This window comes from Hetaerina americana, unplaced genomic scaffold (genome assembly GCF_022747635.1).
Source record: "Hetaerina americana unplaced genomic scaffold, ioHetAmer1.1.p SCAF_6, whole genome shotgun sequence".
Classification (NCBI taxonomy): domain Eukaryota; kingdom Metazoa; phylum Arthropoda; class Insecta; order Odonata; family Calopterygidae; genus Hetaerina; species Hetaerina americana.
Window position 1 is genome coordinate 7,423,205 of NW_027287205.1, and position 15,431 is coordinate 7,438,635.

Here is a 15,431-nt window from a genome sequence, read left to right on the forward strand (position 1 = left end):
ACACAGAGCATGTTCTATCCCCATGTCTAAAGAGAACATGCTGAAAGAACTCAGCATCATAAAACAGATTGCGGTGAACAATGGGTATAGAGAAGGGTTAATTGATAAACTTTACAACAAGAAACTATCCTGTTTAGCTAAGCTAGCCTTGTATAGTTCTCCCACATCTGCAGAAAACCAGTGGCAGAGATTCCCATTTCTTGGCCACTTGTCATTAAAAGTACAAAGAATCCTCCCAAAAGAAAAGGTGAGACCGGCCTTCTACAATAAATCTAAATTAATCAACCTGTTATGCCACACGAAGGACCAAGTTAAACCCATACACAAGAGTGGGGTGTACAAACTCCTCTGCAAAGACTGTAACTGGATTTACATAGGCAAGACGGGAAGGAGATTTGAGACGAGAATAAAGGAGCATCGAGCATGCTTTAGAAAAAACATCCACGTCACTCTTCGCCAAACATCTGAGAGACTCTGGTCACAGCAGCGATTTCATCCCCCGAAATCCTGCACTTTGAGAAAAAAGGCCACCGCCTCGATGTGCTGGAGCAATTAGAAATACTTCTGCACATGGATTATGGAGGAGAGGTTTTGACCAACAAATTTCTTTACCCTTCGCATTCCCCATTATTGTATTTTCCTCGCCCATCTGCCAATTAAACTGACACCAAGCTAAGCCTTTTCAACAATGAATTAACTCCTCCCAGCCTGCTACTTAATCACCTAATATCCCAATGCCGTTCGCAATACCCATTCCCCCACTCCTCTGCCAATTAATCGACGCCAAGAAAATTTATTTTATATTTTTTTTTCAACAATATTTGTATAAATTTTTTTCTCTCTCTCAACAATGTATATTTCTGTTATTTTATATTTTCAACAATGTATTAATTCCCTCTCCCAGCCTGCTAATTTTTAATGTTACCATTCCTCCTCCTCCTCCGCCCCCTCTTCCTACCTCAACCAATCCTTGCTTTCCTCCCTCCCTCCTCTTCTACTCCGTCCAGAACTATATATACTGTGTTTGACTTGTATTTTTACCTGATGATGTTATACCATAACAAAACCTAGGTCGTAATAAAAGCGGTTTTTGTGGAAAGGCGAAGTATTTTAAATTTAATTTCAATATGAAGAATTTCCACCAAGTGACGCCAGAAACTGTTTCATTATTCTAATGCATATAATGAAGTTTGATTAGATTAGAATTTATATCATTTTGATGAGATCTAAACCTGGGCCAAATTCACTAATTATATAAAGTCAAGTTGTAGTTGCATTTGTCATTTATTGGGATTTTTACTGTGGCATAATACAAAATAAGTTCTTTATTTCCATACCTAATATTGTTGGCCGGGGAACACATCCCAAAATTACTTACCGTAATCTATGAACTTCACCCTATCCTGTCCCAAGTCAATGTGTTAGTATTTTTGGCGAATAGCATCTCTATATTTCTATAAATTCCTATTATCTAATTTATTTTTTCATTGAAGGGCATTGATAAAACTTGGGTTAGGATAATGCAAAGAGCCCATGAAAGATCTAATGTGATTGACTGTTGTGTTGGTGATGAAACAATGGGTCAGCTTCTACCTCATCTCCTGGAACAGCTAGAAACATGTCAGAAGTCTTTAACTGGGTAAGGATTAAATTAAACTTGACAAATTTGAAAAAATCAATAAGGAAAAAAACATGTATTTTATTGTAATTGGGGAATATAATGAAAGGTAATTTCAGCTGACCCCTTATGTTTTTTCAGGTACTTGGAATCCAAGAGATTACTCTTCCCGCGCTTCTTCTTCATTTCAGACCCTTCTCTGTTGGAGATTCTGGGGCAAGCATCGGATTCTCATTCTATCCAAGCCCATCTCCTTGGTGTTTTTGATAATGTTGCAGAGGTGAATAGTTGTATTTCATAAAGAAGGCTTGAATCATCAAGCCGTTCTATTTCCTGCTAAAAAAAAACAATTTTTCCCCTTAAAGGTTGAATTTAATGAGAGAGAATATGATCGTATAATAGCAGTTTTGTCCAGGGAAAAAGAAAAAATACCATTAAAGAAAACTGTAATGTGTACCGGAGGAGTGGAGTTTTGGTTAAATACACTTTTAAAGTCTCAGCAAGAATCCCTGCATGAAATTATTCGGGACATGGCTCTATCCTTGAGTGACCCAGAGTTTGCTGTGCTAGAGATGATAAATTCTTTTCCTGCGCAGGTGAATTAATTCTTTTCATCTTATGCGAATAATAAAATTTATTTCACGTATAAATTCTTAGTCTTAAGATTTGAACGTGCATAACCTTCTTACCAATGTTCTGTTCTAGTAGTGTGTGTTGATTGTAAATAGAAGAGAACTTTTTATGTAATAATAATAATACATTTTATTTGTCCAGCGATCAAGTAGTTACAACTGTTACACTTGATATAAGACACGTAAGGGGTAAGTGGCAAAATACATTTGTGGATACAAGACTCATATCAGGCATAATCAAGAAATTCAGCAATTGAATAAATCATTTTTAATTTTAAGAACCTTAGTAGATTGAATTTAAATGCAGCCACACTTTTATGGGCCTTAATCTCAGCTGGGAGTTAATTATATAGTAAAGTTGAAGGCCCATTAAATTTGGACCAGCACCTGAATTTTTTATGCGTTCATAGAAAACGTGCAGCTGCTCATTCTGCCTTGTAGAATATTGTATGCACTACTACATGACAAATATAAATACATGGCACCGGCAATACAACCAATTAATTAAACAGGGAACAGCAAGGGGCATTGTGCTTTGCAAAACTCACGAGCCGAATAGCTCTTTTTTTGGACCCTGAAAATGGCCAAGACCTTAGATGATGCCCTCAATAAAGGATACTATGGGCTATATGAGAATAAATTCTCTATGGTATAGATGTAGAAGGAAAGCAGTAAAATTAGCAAATATTATTTGTATTCAGAAGTTTATAATCATATTGAATCTCTTAATATTGATGGAGGAGATGCAAAAAAGAGAGAGGTTCTCAAGTATTGGGTTATAGAAATTCATCTCTTCCAAGTTCCAATTTGTGAGAAGAAGAAAGGAAATTAAAGTAAATAGGTATCCTGGTCTTATGAGCCAAAAATTCTTGGTATATATGTCACACCCAATATTTATTGCATTTTAAAGTTAAGATCTAATTGCAAAAAGTTTTTTGTCTGGCCATGGTTTGAATTTTTCTTGAAATTTCACTCTTTTTAAGAATTTCAATGCAACAGTTTCAGGATCAACCGATGCAATAATCAGTTTCAACCTATGGCTTTTAAAATTCTTTTAATTCTTCTTGGATGAGTGTATATTAAATAACTATTTCCATAGGTTGGCCTCCTTGGCATTCAAATGACATGGACAAGAGATTCAGAAATAGCCTTGCAAAGTGCCAGAATGGATGCAACAATAATGAAAACTACTAATATGAAGTTCTTAGAGTTGTTGAATCTTTTAATTGAGCAAACAACTAAAGATTTGACAGTATTTGACCGGACAAAATTTGAAACATTAGTCACCATTCACGTGCATCAAAGGTAATATCTGAAAGTTTTATTCTTTTTCATTTTACTGGCTTTGTATTTTGATGTTATCCTATCACTAAGTTACATATGCTTTGTATGAATAAGCAGAATATGGCAAATGTTGAATCAGATATTCAGTGATTACTTTTCCTTTCAGAGATATATTTGATGCCTTATGCATGCTTCGAATAAAATCTTCTCTCGACTTTGAATGGTTAAAACAAGCACGGTTTTATTTCAATGAAGATGCTGATGTGACATTGGTGAAAATTACTGATGTTGATTTCATATATCAAAATGAATTTCTCGGTTGCACCGAGCGCTTAGTCATCACTCCATTAACTGATAGGTGCTACATTACCTTGGCTCAAGCTGTAGGTAATAAATAACTTTATTGTTTTAATAGGTTGAAGATATATCTGTTAAAGCGTAATACCCTAAACAATTAAGTAACATTGTACCTTATATCTTGTTGTCCAAATAAATGTGATATCAAGTTGATTAGCCATAATGTGGGAAGTTGTTTGAAATATACTTAAGCTGTCTGAAGTCACAGTTTAACCAATCCATAAGTCTTCAATGTAGGTCAGAGGGTAAAATTAAAATGTCAATTTTGTCTGCTTTCTCCTCATGACTATTTAGAAAGTAGCTGTTCAGTGAGTGGGGTTGAAAATTTTTAATTTAGTCTGCATTTATAATCATATTTTGTTCATATCCAGTGAACTTTTGAATTATTCTTATTCAGCCGAAAATTATTTTGAACATCATCTGGTGGAATTACCTGTATTCATATCTCCTTTTCATCATATTTTGCTCCCTTAAATTGCCCAGTGATTTTAAAAAGCATTAGAAGTGTCTCAATGAAAAGGAAGTTTATGACATCTGGTAGAAAATAAAAATGCATAATTAAGAAGATGTTATGTTTTTCCCCTACTACTACTGTACTATATTAGAGTTTAATTGATATCCCATAGGAAATTGCAATACAAATTCTGGTCTCAGTTCAGACTCTTGTTCACAGGTGCTTCAATGGTTTTTCAGAGGATATGTTAGAATGAAACAATCTCATCAAGTGGTTCCTATTAATATGAGTTCCCATTTGTGAAGCATAAACAGCATTCTGCCTTATAGCATTCAGCTTTCCTACCAGCAGGTGGTCAGCTTGATTTCTGTGGAAAATCCATGGATTTTCATTATTACGGAATGAACAAGTGGAATATCACTATATAACACAATAGCAAAACCAAGCTCACTTGATGAAGTACTGCCATTTGAGTCAGATTGTAGTGTCAACTATTTGAAAATTACCTAACACATCCTATTGCCTTGTTAAATTATCCCTATGCTACTTTTGTCATTAAGACTTAACACAAATGAGTTGTTTCTACAGATACTGGTAATATTTCTTCCACAAGAACTCATTTTGCTTCGGCTGGAATTGCACCATTACTTAATCTATACTTAATACACTTTATCCCTTGAGATTAATAGGTGAAGCTAATCACTTGTGCCTTTAGGTAGTGTTTCTGACCAAGCTTTTCATTTCTCATATACAACCATTGGGTCAAAGGTACTGATATTTCCTGCCTATTCCAGTTAGGAAACAATTTCACTCTAGTTTAATGCTCCTGTCACATAAATATTTGCTGATTCTAAAGTGTCTATGATTGAGCTACTTACTACGGGGTGTGGCAACATAACTTCCTTTTTTATAAGGCAAACCCCCTTTAAAAAAGGAAGTTATGTTGCCGTACCCTGTATAAGATGCCATCAATTTGAAAACAAAATCAAAGAGAATTCTTTGTGCTCTAAGAATTCTTTCTTCTTGCTTTCAACTTTAAAATGCAATACCACTCTAATTTCAATAATAGAAGCTGTGAGTTTCTGGAGGAGTTATCAAGATGCTGTTTGTATTCCTATGCAAGCACTCATAAGTTTAGAAGGTTGCAGTTTTATCATTTTTATCCATAAGGAGTGTTTTAACCCATCATATGTATCAACTTGATCTTAATTTATTTATTTTGCAATGTCATATACCTCCAATGTTTGTAAAGTACCCATTTGGCTGGGACCTGCAATTTAGCTTCAGTAGTCAGAATAAAATTTTGCCATTGTAGGTTTCTATTCTAAATAGGAAGAAATTTGATGCTGGGTAATAATTTTACCACCATCCATTTCTGGTCATTGTGACATTGAGGATGCCTGCTTAGTAACTTGGATTCCTCCCCTTTCATAAGAGGATGGTTGTTACTTCAGTGCCTTACTTCAAATGGTGTCAGAGTTCCAGGTTCTCTGTGTCTGGATACAAAACTATTGTCATTTATTAGAGAAGAGTAGGTTATAAAAGTGTGAATCCTTATAGAATAAAATACATAAAGACACTTAACTTTTAATCAATGTTCAGCCGTGATTGTAAATTCAGACATCACTGTTCTCACATTTGTTGCATCATGTATGAAACACTGTAGAGAAATTTTCTGAGTAAATGTTCAGCCTAGTCTGTGCATGTAGATTTGTTCATGATATTATCTCCTTTTCATGGTGTAACTTCCAGACAATGTACAATGGTTTCTTTTGAAAACCATTTAATTGGTACTAATTTAGTATTTCCTCTAAGACTTTTAGGCCTATATCAAGAGTGTAGTCTCTAAGGCTACGTACATCTTAGTTTGCCATGATTGACGACAAGCAAAGGAAAAGTCAAGCTGAGTTACATGTCTTGGTATGGGTCTTAATATCTCAGCTGTCACACATGAGACACCTTTATGCAGGCAAAACACAGAATGATCTGAAGACAGCTGCTAGCTCAATTTGACTAATTCAACAACTACAATGAACTATTTATTGCTGTTCAATATCTTCTAGTTACAACATGTATTGAATTACATGAACAGAAAATAATGGTCTGATGCACTAGTTTTGTGAATTTTCGTGTTGCAATTGGAAGACTTTCACCAAAGCTGTAATTACTGATGCACAGTGTGACAATTAGCTGATAATGCCAATACTAATTCTCACTTGAAGGTTGACTCTGTGGCCATTAGGGAGCCTTTGTTCAGAGTAACCTTCAGAGCATATGTCATCACCATTTCAAAAAGTTAAAGGGTTTGGGGTAGCAGAAACCATTTTTTGGGATTATGAATAGTGATTGGTAATACGGCAAAATATTGTTTACCCTTGATGCAATTACTTTTGTGAAGCAACATTTGTCTTGGGGACCCCATTGGCTTCTGGATGGAGACCTTGATTACCACCTTTGTGCATTATACAGTACATTATACGTACACTGGTTGTCTATTCATTAGTCAATTTTCAAATAATGGTGAAATTTCCACATTGATGTTCAATAGTGAAAGTAACTCTTCTTCATTTTTGATTTGATCTGCATCATCAATGAATGGTTAATCTTGAATGCTCAAAATATTCTGAGTGCACAATTAATTAACGTTTATCATACCTGTTACGTTTGTTTAATTTTCCAGTCTTTAAGTCTGCTGGTGGAAGTCTACTTCCTTCTCATTTGTGAATCATTTGCTCCTCAGGCATGTCCATGGGAGGAGCCCCTGCAGGGCCAGCTGGGACAGGCAAAACAGAGACAACCAAAGATATGGGAAAAGCATTGGCAAAGTATGTGGTTGTGTTTAACTGCTCAGACCAAATGGATTTCCGAGGTCTTGGGAGAATTTTTAAGGGTCTCGCTCAGTCAGGGTCATGGGGTTGCTTTGATGAGTTTAACCGCATTGATCTCCCTGTTCTCTCTGTGGCTGCTCAGCAAATAAGCATTGTATTGACAGCAAAGAAAGAGCATAAATCTTCATTTCTATTCAGGTAAGAATCCAAATAAAATTGAGATTTTAATTTCAGGAACTTGATCACCACTGGTCACTTATTCATCAGTACTTACTCTTGATGTCTCATTTGCTTTAAAATGTCTTACTGAGATCAATAATACCACATATGTGGTATTCTGCAATATTTAAAAAAGTATGGTAAACCCATCATACATGTGTACCTATTGATTAAAAAACCATCATTTAACACATTTTGAATGTAAAGAATTGGTTTACATTATTTTTTGGCTGAATGATCTCTCGCATTCATGTTAAAGACATCAAAGTTTAGCAGATATTCATGTCAAGCCAAAAGTGAGCATGTAATCCTTTCCTTTCTAAATAAAAGACAAATTTTTTTGCATTCACATTTTGATTTTTTAACAAGATAACTCAGATGAACTGCAGTTCATCTGAGTTATCTTTTTTTAGTTCAGAACACATTCAGTATTGGTATTGCGCAGGGCTAAACTAAGGTGGTTTGCTTTCTCTTATATTGCCTTGTTCAGTTGAGGTTGAACTTTGTGAATAAAGAAAAAATTTTTGCTTATAGTGAAGTTACAACTTTTGATGCCAAATCCTTTAAATGTTACTGTGTAAAATAACTTTTCAGCAATCAAAATATGGGTACAAAGCAAACAACCCTCATACAATCAAATCGTGACCCTGAGGTCAGTGGCCCTGCGCCCACCCCCTGGACAACCAAGGCCCTTTTAAGCAATAGACTATTAATTAATAATATGTAATTGATTATATATATGGAGCCTGGTTTGACTCAACATGAAAACCTTTAAAACAATGTTAAACACTGGCAAATGTAAACTGAGAGAATTGAAAATTGGGGTTCCATTTAATTTAAAAATGTACCAAACAAAATAACAAGGTATTAATTATGGGCTCTTAACGAATGCAATTCCTACTTACATCTTATCGGAATCATATATGAGGATATGCTGAATTAGTGAATGCAGGGGAATACTTATTAGATTACGCCATACTATGCTGTGAATGCTTTCATTTTTAATATGCATATTTTGACTTTGGGATGCTTCTAAATCTTTGCAAATATTATGGTTATGAATATTTTTGTTTTACATGTTAATATTTTCTTTCATCTACCAGTGATGGGGACACAGTTTCTCTGAATCCAGAGTTTGGTATTTTCATAACCATGAATCCAGGGTATGCTGGACGTCAGGAACTACCAGAAAATCTTAAAGTCATGTTTAGAACTGTGGCAATGATGGTTCCTGATAGGCAGGTATGGCATAATTTTAGATTTAGTTAGTAAATATTTCAAGTGAAGCACTCCACCAGTAGATTGCAGTCTGCTAAAAACAATTCTTTTAAGTTGATAAAGTTACATGATGCAGATATTTGTCTTTGTGAACTCAAAATAATAACTCTTACATTTGCTACCTTAAGTGTTGCATTCATAAATATTATGATTAAATAATGTAAAAAATGTGTTTATTAAATGTGAAAGAGTTGGAGTCTTGAAATAGTATCAATTGTATTACCTGAGAGTTATGCTTTAAATTATTTAAATATTTAACTTCATTCCAATAACCTTATTGCCTTGGCAGTTGTCCCTGGATATAATCCTAAATAGTGTTGAAAAATATGCTCAGGCATCAGCTAGGGGATTTGAAATCTGTAGGAGTCATTAGTAGGTAGTCATTTTTATGATGTTGTCATATGATCTTCAATTTCAGATTATCATGAGAGTTAAACTTGCTAGCTGTGGTTTCAAGGACAATATCAATTTAGCAAGGAAATTTTTCACCTTGTACAAACTGTGTGAAGAACAGCTGAGTAAGCAGGTGCATTATGACTTTGGCCTTCGTAACATTTTGTCTGTATTGAGAACTCTTGGTGCTCAGAAAAGAGCTCGGCCAGGAGAAACTGAAGAGACTATTGTTATGAGGGTTTTGAGGTAAGTGTCCAGCATCAGAAAATGAGTAGCCTTTGAGATTATCACACCAATGAAGAAACTAGCGTGTTTTTCTTCCAAGGTTCCACAACACCATTTTGGTTTCTTAAAAAGTCTGTAGCTCTTCTATCATGAGTATATAACTCATTTGTCTTTTCAAGACATTGGCATAATGTGATGTAAAAGTTATGAAATTGTTAACTTCAACATCAATCGAACTCATTTTCAGGATGCAGCTTGGGTGTTGTTATATATTTAGGGAACTTGTTTTACTTTTAATTTGATTCAAGTCTGTTTAAGCATTATTTTTATGTCTAAAATATGAAAGCCATGATTAAATTTTAAGTTTTTTTCTGCTTCAGGGATATGAACATGTCTAAACTTGTTGATGAGGATGAGCCCTTGTTCCGATCTCTCATTGAAGACCTATTCCCTGGTATCAGATTGACACAAGCTTCTTGGGACACATTACAAACTGCAATTGGGCATCAAGTTAAGGAAGCTGGATTAATTAATCATCCTAATTGGAATTTAAAAGTCATTCAGGTGGGAATCCTTTACAAATAAAGTTGTCCTGGTTTTCTCCATTAAAATTTTGCAAAGACTTAGTTTTATTTAAGACGAATCCAAAGCTGTTTATGTCCCAAATTCCTAAGTTGGCAAATGGTTGCCTAGATTTTCTCAAAATACATGTTGTAAATTGTTAATTGTAATTGGAAAGTTTGATCACAGCAGCAGTATAAGATTTCTGGGGTAAAACTTGTTGTGCATAATCATTGCTCATAAGAATAACTGAATACAGTTGAATTATCTTTCAACCCAGACCAAGTTGTGAAAAAATAACCTATTTATATTACGTTCTTTGATTACTTTCAGCATGAAAAGCTGTATCTTCTTCACTTTATACTCTTTTTTTCTTAGTAATTTTCTAAGTAAAGAGAAGCTAAAATATTCTTCTCTGAGTGACTCATGTTCTTGGGTCAAGTTAACCCCAGTGTTAATGCATTTATATTCCACAACATTGCATCATTTATATCTTTATTATTCAACTGGTAAGAATGTGGGAAAAGGAAAAACTGGACAATTTTCCACAGCAAATTGAAATGTTTATTAGCTTTTGCAGTTATGATAGCATAACACAGGGCACACCTATTTGTTTCGAGTGGTTTAATAATAAAAATACCTTTCTCTGGTTTATTTAACTTAAATCACAAAGTGTGATAGATGAGAACTTTAGCTTTTTATCTTTCGGTTAATATACACACATGTTATAATTGCTTACATTGCATTCCATTTATTTAGCCAATTAAATTATAAATGATCTCTGCTTACAAATAAATGCCTTCATTGTCAGTTGTATGAGACATCGCTGGTGCGCCATGGCCTAATGACAATGGGTCCAACAGGAGCTGGTAAAACATCCTGCATTCACTTACTGATGAAATCACTGACAGAAATTGGACTTCCCCACAGAGAAATGAGGATGAACCCCAAGGTAAATTAAATAACTTGAAAACTTCTTCTGACTTTTATTCACTCTTTCACATCTGACTAAAATGATAAATGCAAACAGAATCTGTCTGAACTTCCTTGGAATGAGTGACTGAAAAAGCTTAATCCCTGGAAACTTGTGCAATGCTGAGGTGGCAGTTGTGATTAAAGTTCTTTGCTTTCATTGCAATCAGTATGTGCACAATATTTTCTTAATTTGCATTTTTTACATAGGTATTATTTCTTCACTTAAAAACTACTTGATAATTCTAGGTTGTAATGAATCAGAATTTTTAATAAGCCACTAGTATACGTAGTGCCCACTATAAATACGCAAACTGGTGCAATCTGGCAGCCTTGATGCCAACTATAGCCCCGCCCACTAGTGGTAGTGCTAGTTGCCTGAGACCCAATGAGCCGTCTGTGCTTGGCGGATGGTTGAGCTGTGCGTATGGTATGTCAGTTATGTTAGTCCCTGTTGTCCTTGTTTTTTCACTGTTTGTCGAAAATGGAAATTGGCGAAATCACGGAGCAAAGAATCAGCATCAAATTTTTAGTGAAGTGCGGTAAAAGTTACCGAGAAATTACTGAAATATTGACTGCAGCTGTTTACGGTGATAATGCTCTGAAGAAAACATCCGTTTTCAAGTGGATTAAGCATTTTAAAGATGGCTGACAAGATACCACGGATGATGCAAGGCCGGGATGACCTTCAACCACCTGTGATGATGACATCATTGACCGTGTGTGGTCCTTTGTCCTTACCGATTGTTGAAAAACTGTCTGAATGATAGCTGATGAACTGAATTCAGGAAAATCAACAGTGCACACTATTTTAACCGAACATGATGAATTGATCCTTCACCATGGCAATGTACCTGCACATTCAGCATTGATTGTTTGCCAGTTTCTGGCAAAAAATTCAATCACTGTCATTGATCATCCTTCTTATTGGCCAGATCTTGCTCCCTGCAACTTTTTCCTGTTCCCAAAATGCAAAAATATGATGATGGGACATCACTGGGAAGATGCGGACACAATAAAGTAAGAAACAATGAGGAAACTACATAGTCTAACTGCTGAGGACTTCCAAGGGTGCCTTAAACAGGGGAAAAGAAGATGGAATCAGTGCATAGCAACGAATGGAGTGTACTTTGAAGAACACAAAATCAATATAGACTAAATTTTGCAAAATTAAGTTTTTATGGCCTCAGTTCGTGTATTTATTGGACAGACCTCGTAAGTGTTTGAATAGATCTACATATGTATACTTCATTTGAATATGATGTTAGAGAATTGAGATCAGGGATGGAGACTTAGGCTGTCTTTGATTCAAGGATTAAAAGGAAATCATTTCCAAGAGGTTTTACTTTTCCATGCAAATTTTCCCACAGTTAAAACCTATGACCATATAATCCTATAGCCATAACTAACCTTAATCCTTTTACCATGTACACAGTTATCAACCCAAATGTCGATTTGATAGGTGAATGCAGAGCTCCAAGCGCAATGGCATGTGACCTTCATAAAATAGGATAAGGAGGGGGGGGGGTAGAACCTTTCCCTGTGCCAACTATGGTTTCCAAGAAAATTCTGGTGACTGTAAAATCTCACAGCTGAGGTGAAGCTGAGGGTGCCCAGAGGCATGCCCAGGAATTGAATCTGTGCCCGTCAGCCAGTAGTCCAATGCTCTACCACAGGACTATCATGTCTCTGTTTCATAAGTATAAAAGAACCAAACATTTTGCTGCATTAAAGTGTTTATGATTTTCCAATTAATTTATTGCTGTATGCATGCATGTATTTATGCCCATACCCATACACTGATCATGGAAAAAGTTCATGCTTATTGTGGTCCCCTTTCCTTTCAATTCACAATTTTTGAAGACCTAGAAAACCTTTCTTATGTTAACCTTAACATCGAGCTTCTTCATAATCTATTTTGATATTCTTTTACTATATTCTACTTGTGATTTTATGATATTATTTTTAATTCGCCAATATATGAAAATACCCAACTTGAAATTTTTTTTAAAGTTGATATTAATGGATATTTTTGAAATTTTTTGTAATTTCTGAACCTATGGGTCTTTCTCTTTTGGCAATACTAATTCTGAAAAGTGGTTATATAAGTTGTCATTAAAGAATTAATGGATATCTGATCTTCTTGAAGCCTGTATTTCAGTTTCATTGAACTATAATCAGTTTTTAAAGAAAGGGGATGGTAGAAAAATCTCTAAGGTAATACAGATATATGAGGATGTTATCTCTTAATTTTAATATAATATTTAAATATATTAAGTTTGGACTGTCAAACTTATCTAGTACCTGGTAATGGTTTCTTAAATTTTTATCAATACCTTCACTTGCTGCTAAAATACAATGCTTTGGGGAATGTTTGCCTATGAAATCCATGTATATTGATGGTGCCAGAAATGACAAAAAACAAAGTACCTGAATGGTTCAATGCAGAACTTGAGGTAAGGAGGAAGAGGGTAGTTAATTTACATGCCAAATCAAACAGTGCAAATGATGAACTAAAAAAATAAATAACACACCGAGGAAAATAAAGTTTCTGAAGACTATGGTATCAGATGACAGAGGAATGTTAATGCATCCTACATGTCTAATTCTAAAAATCAAGGTAAGGCTAATTGGAGAATAATCAAAAGTACAGCTTCCAGTGCCAATACATTTGCTCTTGCCATTGTCGAAACTTCACCTGATAAAATTCAGTATTTGTTTTTAATCCTCTGTTGACCATATTCTTTTAAAACAAACCCCCCCACCCTTACTGCTTATTCTGATGATTTATTAAGGAGCTGCAAATTCCAAAAGTACCAATACAAATGGAAACATGTAACTATCAAGGACATAACCAAAACTATTGGTGAATTGCAAGGCTCAAAAAGCAGAGACATATATGGATTCTGAAATAACCTTCTCAAAGAGTTGATAGCATTTATTACTCAACCATTTGGTGCAATCATAATGGAGTGCCTGATAGGTGGGGACTTCCCTGAATTTTTAAAGTGCAGAGGAGAAATACTAGTTTTTAAAAACGGTGATAGAGAAAACACAGTGAGCTATTACAGGAAATCTATTGTACTTTTCTTTCCAGGCTTTTGAAGCGATTATTAGAGAAAATTCTTATGGACTTAATTGAGTCCATCAATCTAATTTCCCTTTTTCAATATGACTTTTGAATCGGTAAATCAAAAGCACTTGGCTGTGAAGTCTGTTATTAATGAAATAATAACTGCTTTGTAAGATCAGCAGACTATTTATCTGACACTGTTATCTGTCTAAAGCATTTGACTGTGTATCTAATGTAATATTATGTTAAAAAAGGAGATTATTATGGTGTACTTAAAATCGCAGAATAAATTGATGAAAACCTCTTCCTCAAATAGAAAGCAGTATTGGAAATGAAAAAATTGTAATTTTGTGATTCTGCTGAAAATTTATTATGATATGACCCGTGTTTTGACTTTCAACATCATCTTCAGGTGGACGTCAAACCTGGGTCGTTGAAACCCAGGTTGTACATTGAAAGTCAAAACCCGGGTCATATCGTGATAAATTTTCAGAGGAATAACAAAGTTACTATTTTTTCATGGAAGCAATATGAATTGCTTCCATAAAGTTATGCCGGAAACCATCAATTATAGAAAGCATTGTGATTAGTTTTGTAGTGATCAATCAAAAACTTTTGCTGTGCTCTATGGCTCAAAGTACCCAAAGTTTATTTTGGGACCACTGCTATTTCTTCTTATGTTCAATGACCTGTCAGGTATTATTCCCTGTAAATCACTGCTAAATGCAAATGATGCCACAATTGTCCATAAGGCTAAACATAAAATTGACCAAGGTTCTATCAGACTTTACTTTTGATCAGTTCCAAAGATGATTCTCTGTCAATAATCTTTACCTAAACAAGGACAAATTCCAACTTCTCTTATTCAGCTTTTCCGAAAAAGTAGTTGAAAATAATCAACCTGTTAAATTACTAAGTTTAATCCTCAATGCTGAACTAAGCTGGAATGATCCTGTGAATAATGAATCCATTAAATTATCTCAAGTGAAATTCCTATTAAAAAATTAAAAAAATTACCACCGATGGCATTCCTGTTTTAATGCATACTATGCATTTTTCTGTTGGCGTCTTGTATGGATTGAAATCAAGGAGCTACTCATCTTGGGTCTATCTATATTTCTATCTTGTGTAAGTCTATATTTCTTCTGCAAAAGAAAGCTGCCAAGATAATCTGTAATGCAGATTCTGGAGATTAGTGCCAAAATATCAACTGAAATTTCTCATTTTACTGTAAGGCATTTCTTTCCAATTGTAACTTTTGAATATCAGTAATTTTGTTTACAGCAAATTAGAAAGTATTATAAAGTTTTTCATACCACAATATGCTACTTCCAAAGCAAAAAGAAACTTTCATTGACAGAAATAAAATCAAACAAAATACGATTTATTTAATGCTATTAAAAATGTTAGCACTAACCATTGCATCATTTCTTTCATAGGCAATTACTGCCCCCCAAATGTTTGGCAGACTTGACGTCGCCACAAATGATTGGACTGATGGAATCTTTTCAACCTTGTGGCGTCGGACATTAAAGGT

The 15,431-nt window shown here is 34.7% G+C and overlaps 1 protein-coding gene across 1 annotated transcript in view; it reads left to right on the plus strand.

Annotated features, from left to right (window-relative positions):
• The window catches only part of kl-3 (dynein heavy chain 8, axonemal kl-3), a 141,973-nt gene that overhangs the window by 45,133 nt on the left and 81,409 nt on the right, over positions 1–15,431 (plus strand). The window contains exons 25-35 of the mRNA XM_071593917.1: positions 1,494–1,639; positions 1,760–1,898; positions 1,984–2,214; positions 3,350–3,555; positions 3,701–3,921; positions 7,086–7,371; positions 8,496–8,634; positions 9,089–9,309; positions 9,669–9,852; positions 10,661–10,801; positions 15,334–15,429. Of these exons, the coding sequence (XP_071450018.1) occupies positions 1,494–1,639; positions 1,760–1,898; positions 1,984–2,214; positions 3,350–3,555; positions 3,701–3,921; positions 7,086–7,371; positions 8,496–8,634; positions 9,089–9,309; positions 9,669–9,852; positions 10,661–10,801; positions 15,334–15,429 (2,010 nt within the window). The remainder of the gene's footprint in view (positions 1–1,493; positions 1,640–1,759; positions 1,899–1,983; positions 2,215–3,349; positions 3,556–3,700; positions 3,922–7,085; positions 7,372–8,495; positions 8,635–9,088; positions 9,310–9,668; positions 9,853–10,660; positions 10,802–15,333; positions 15,430–15,431) is intronic.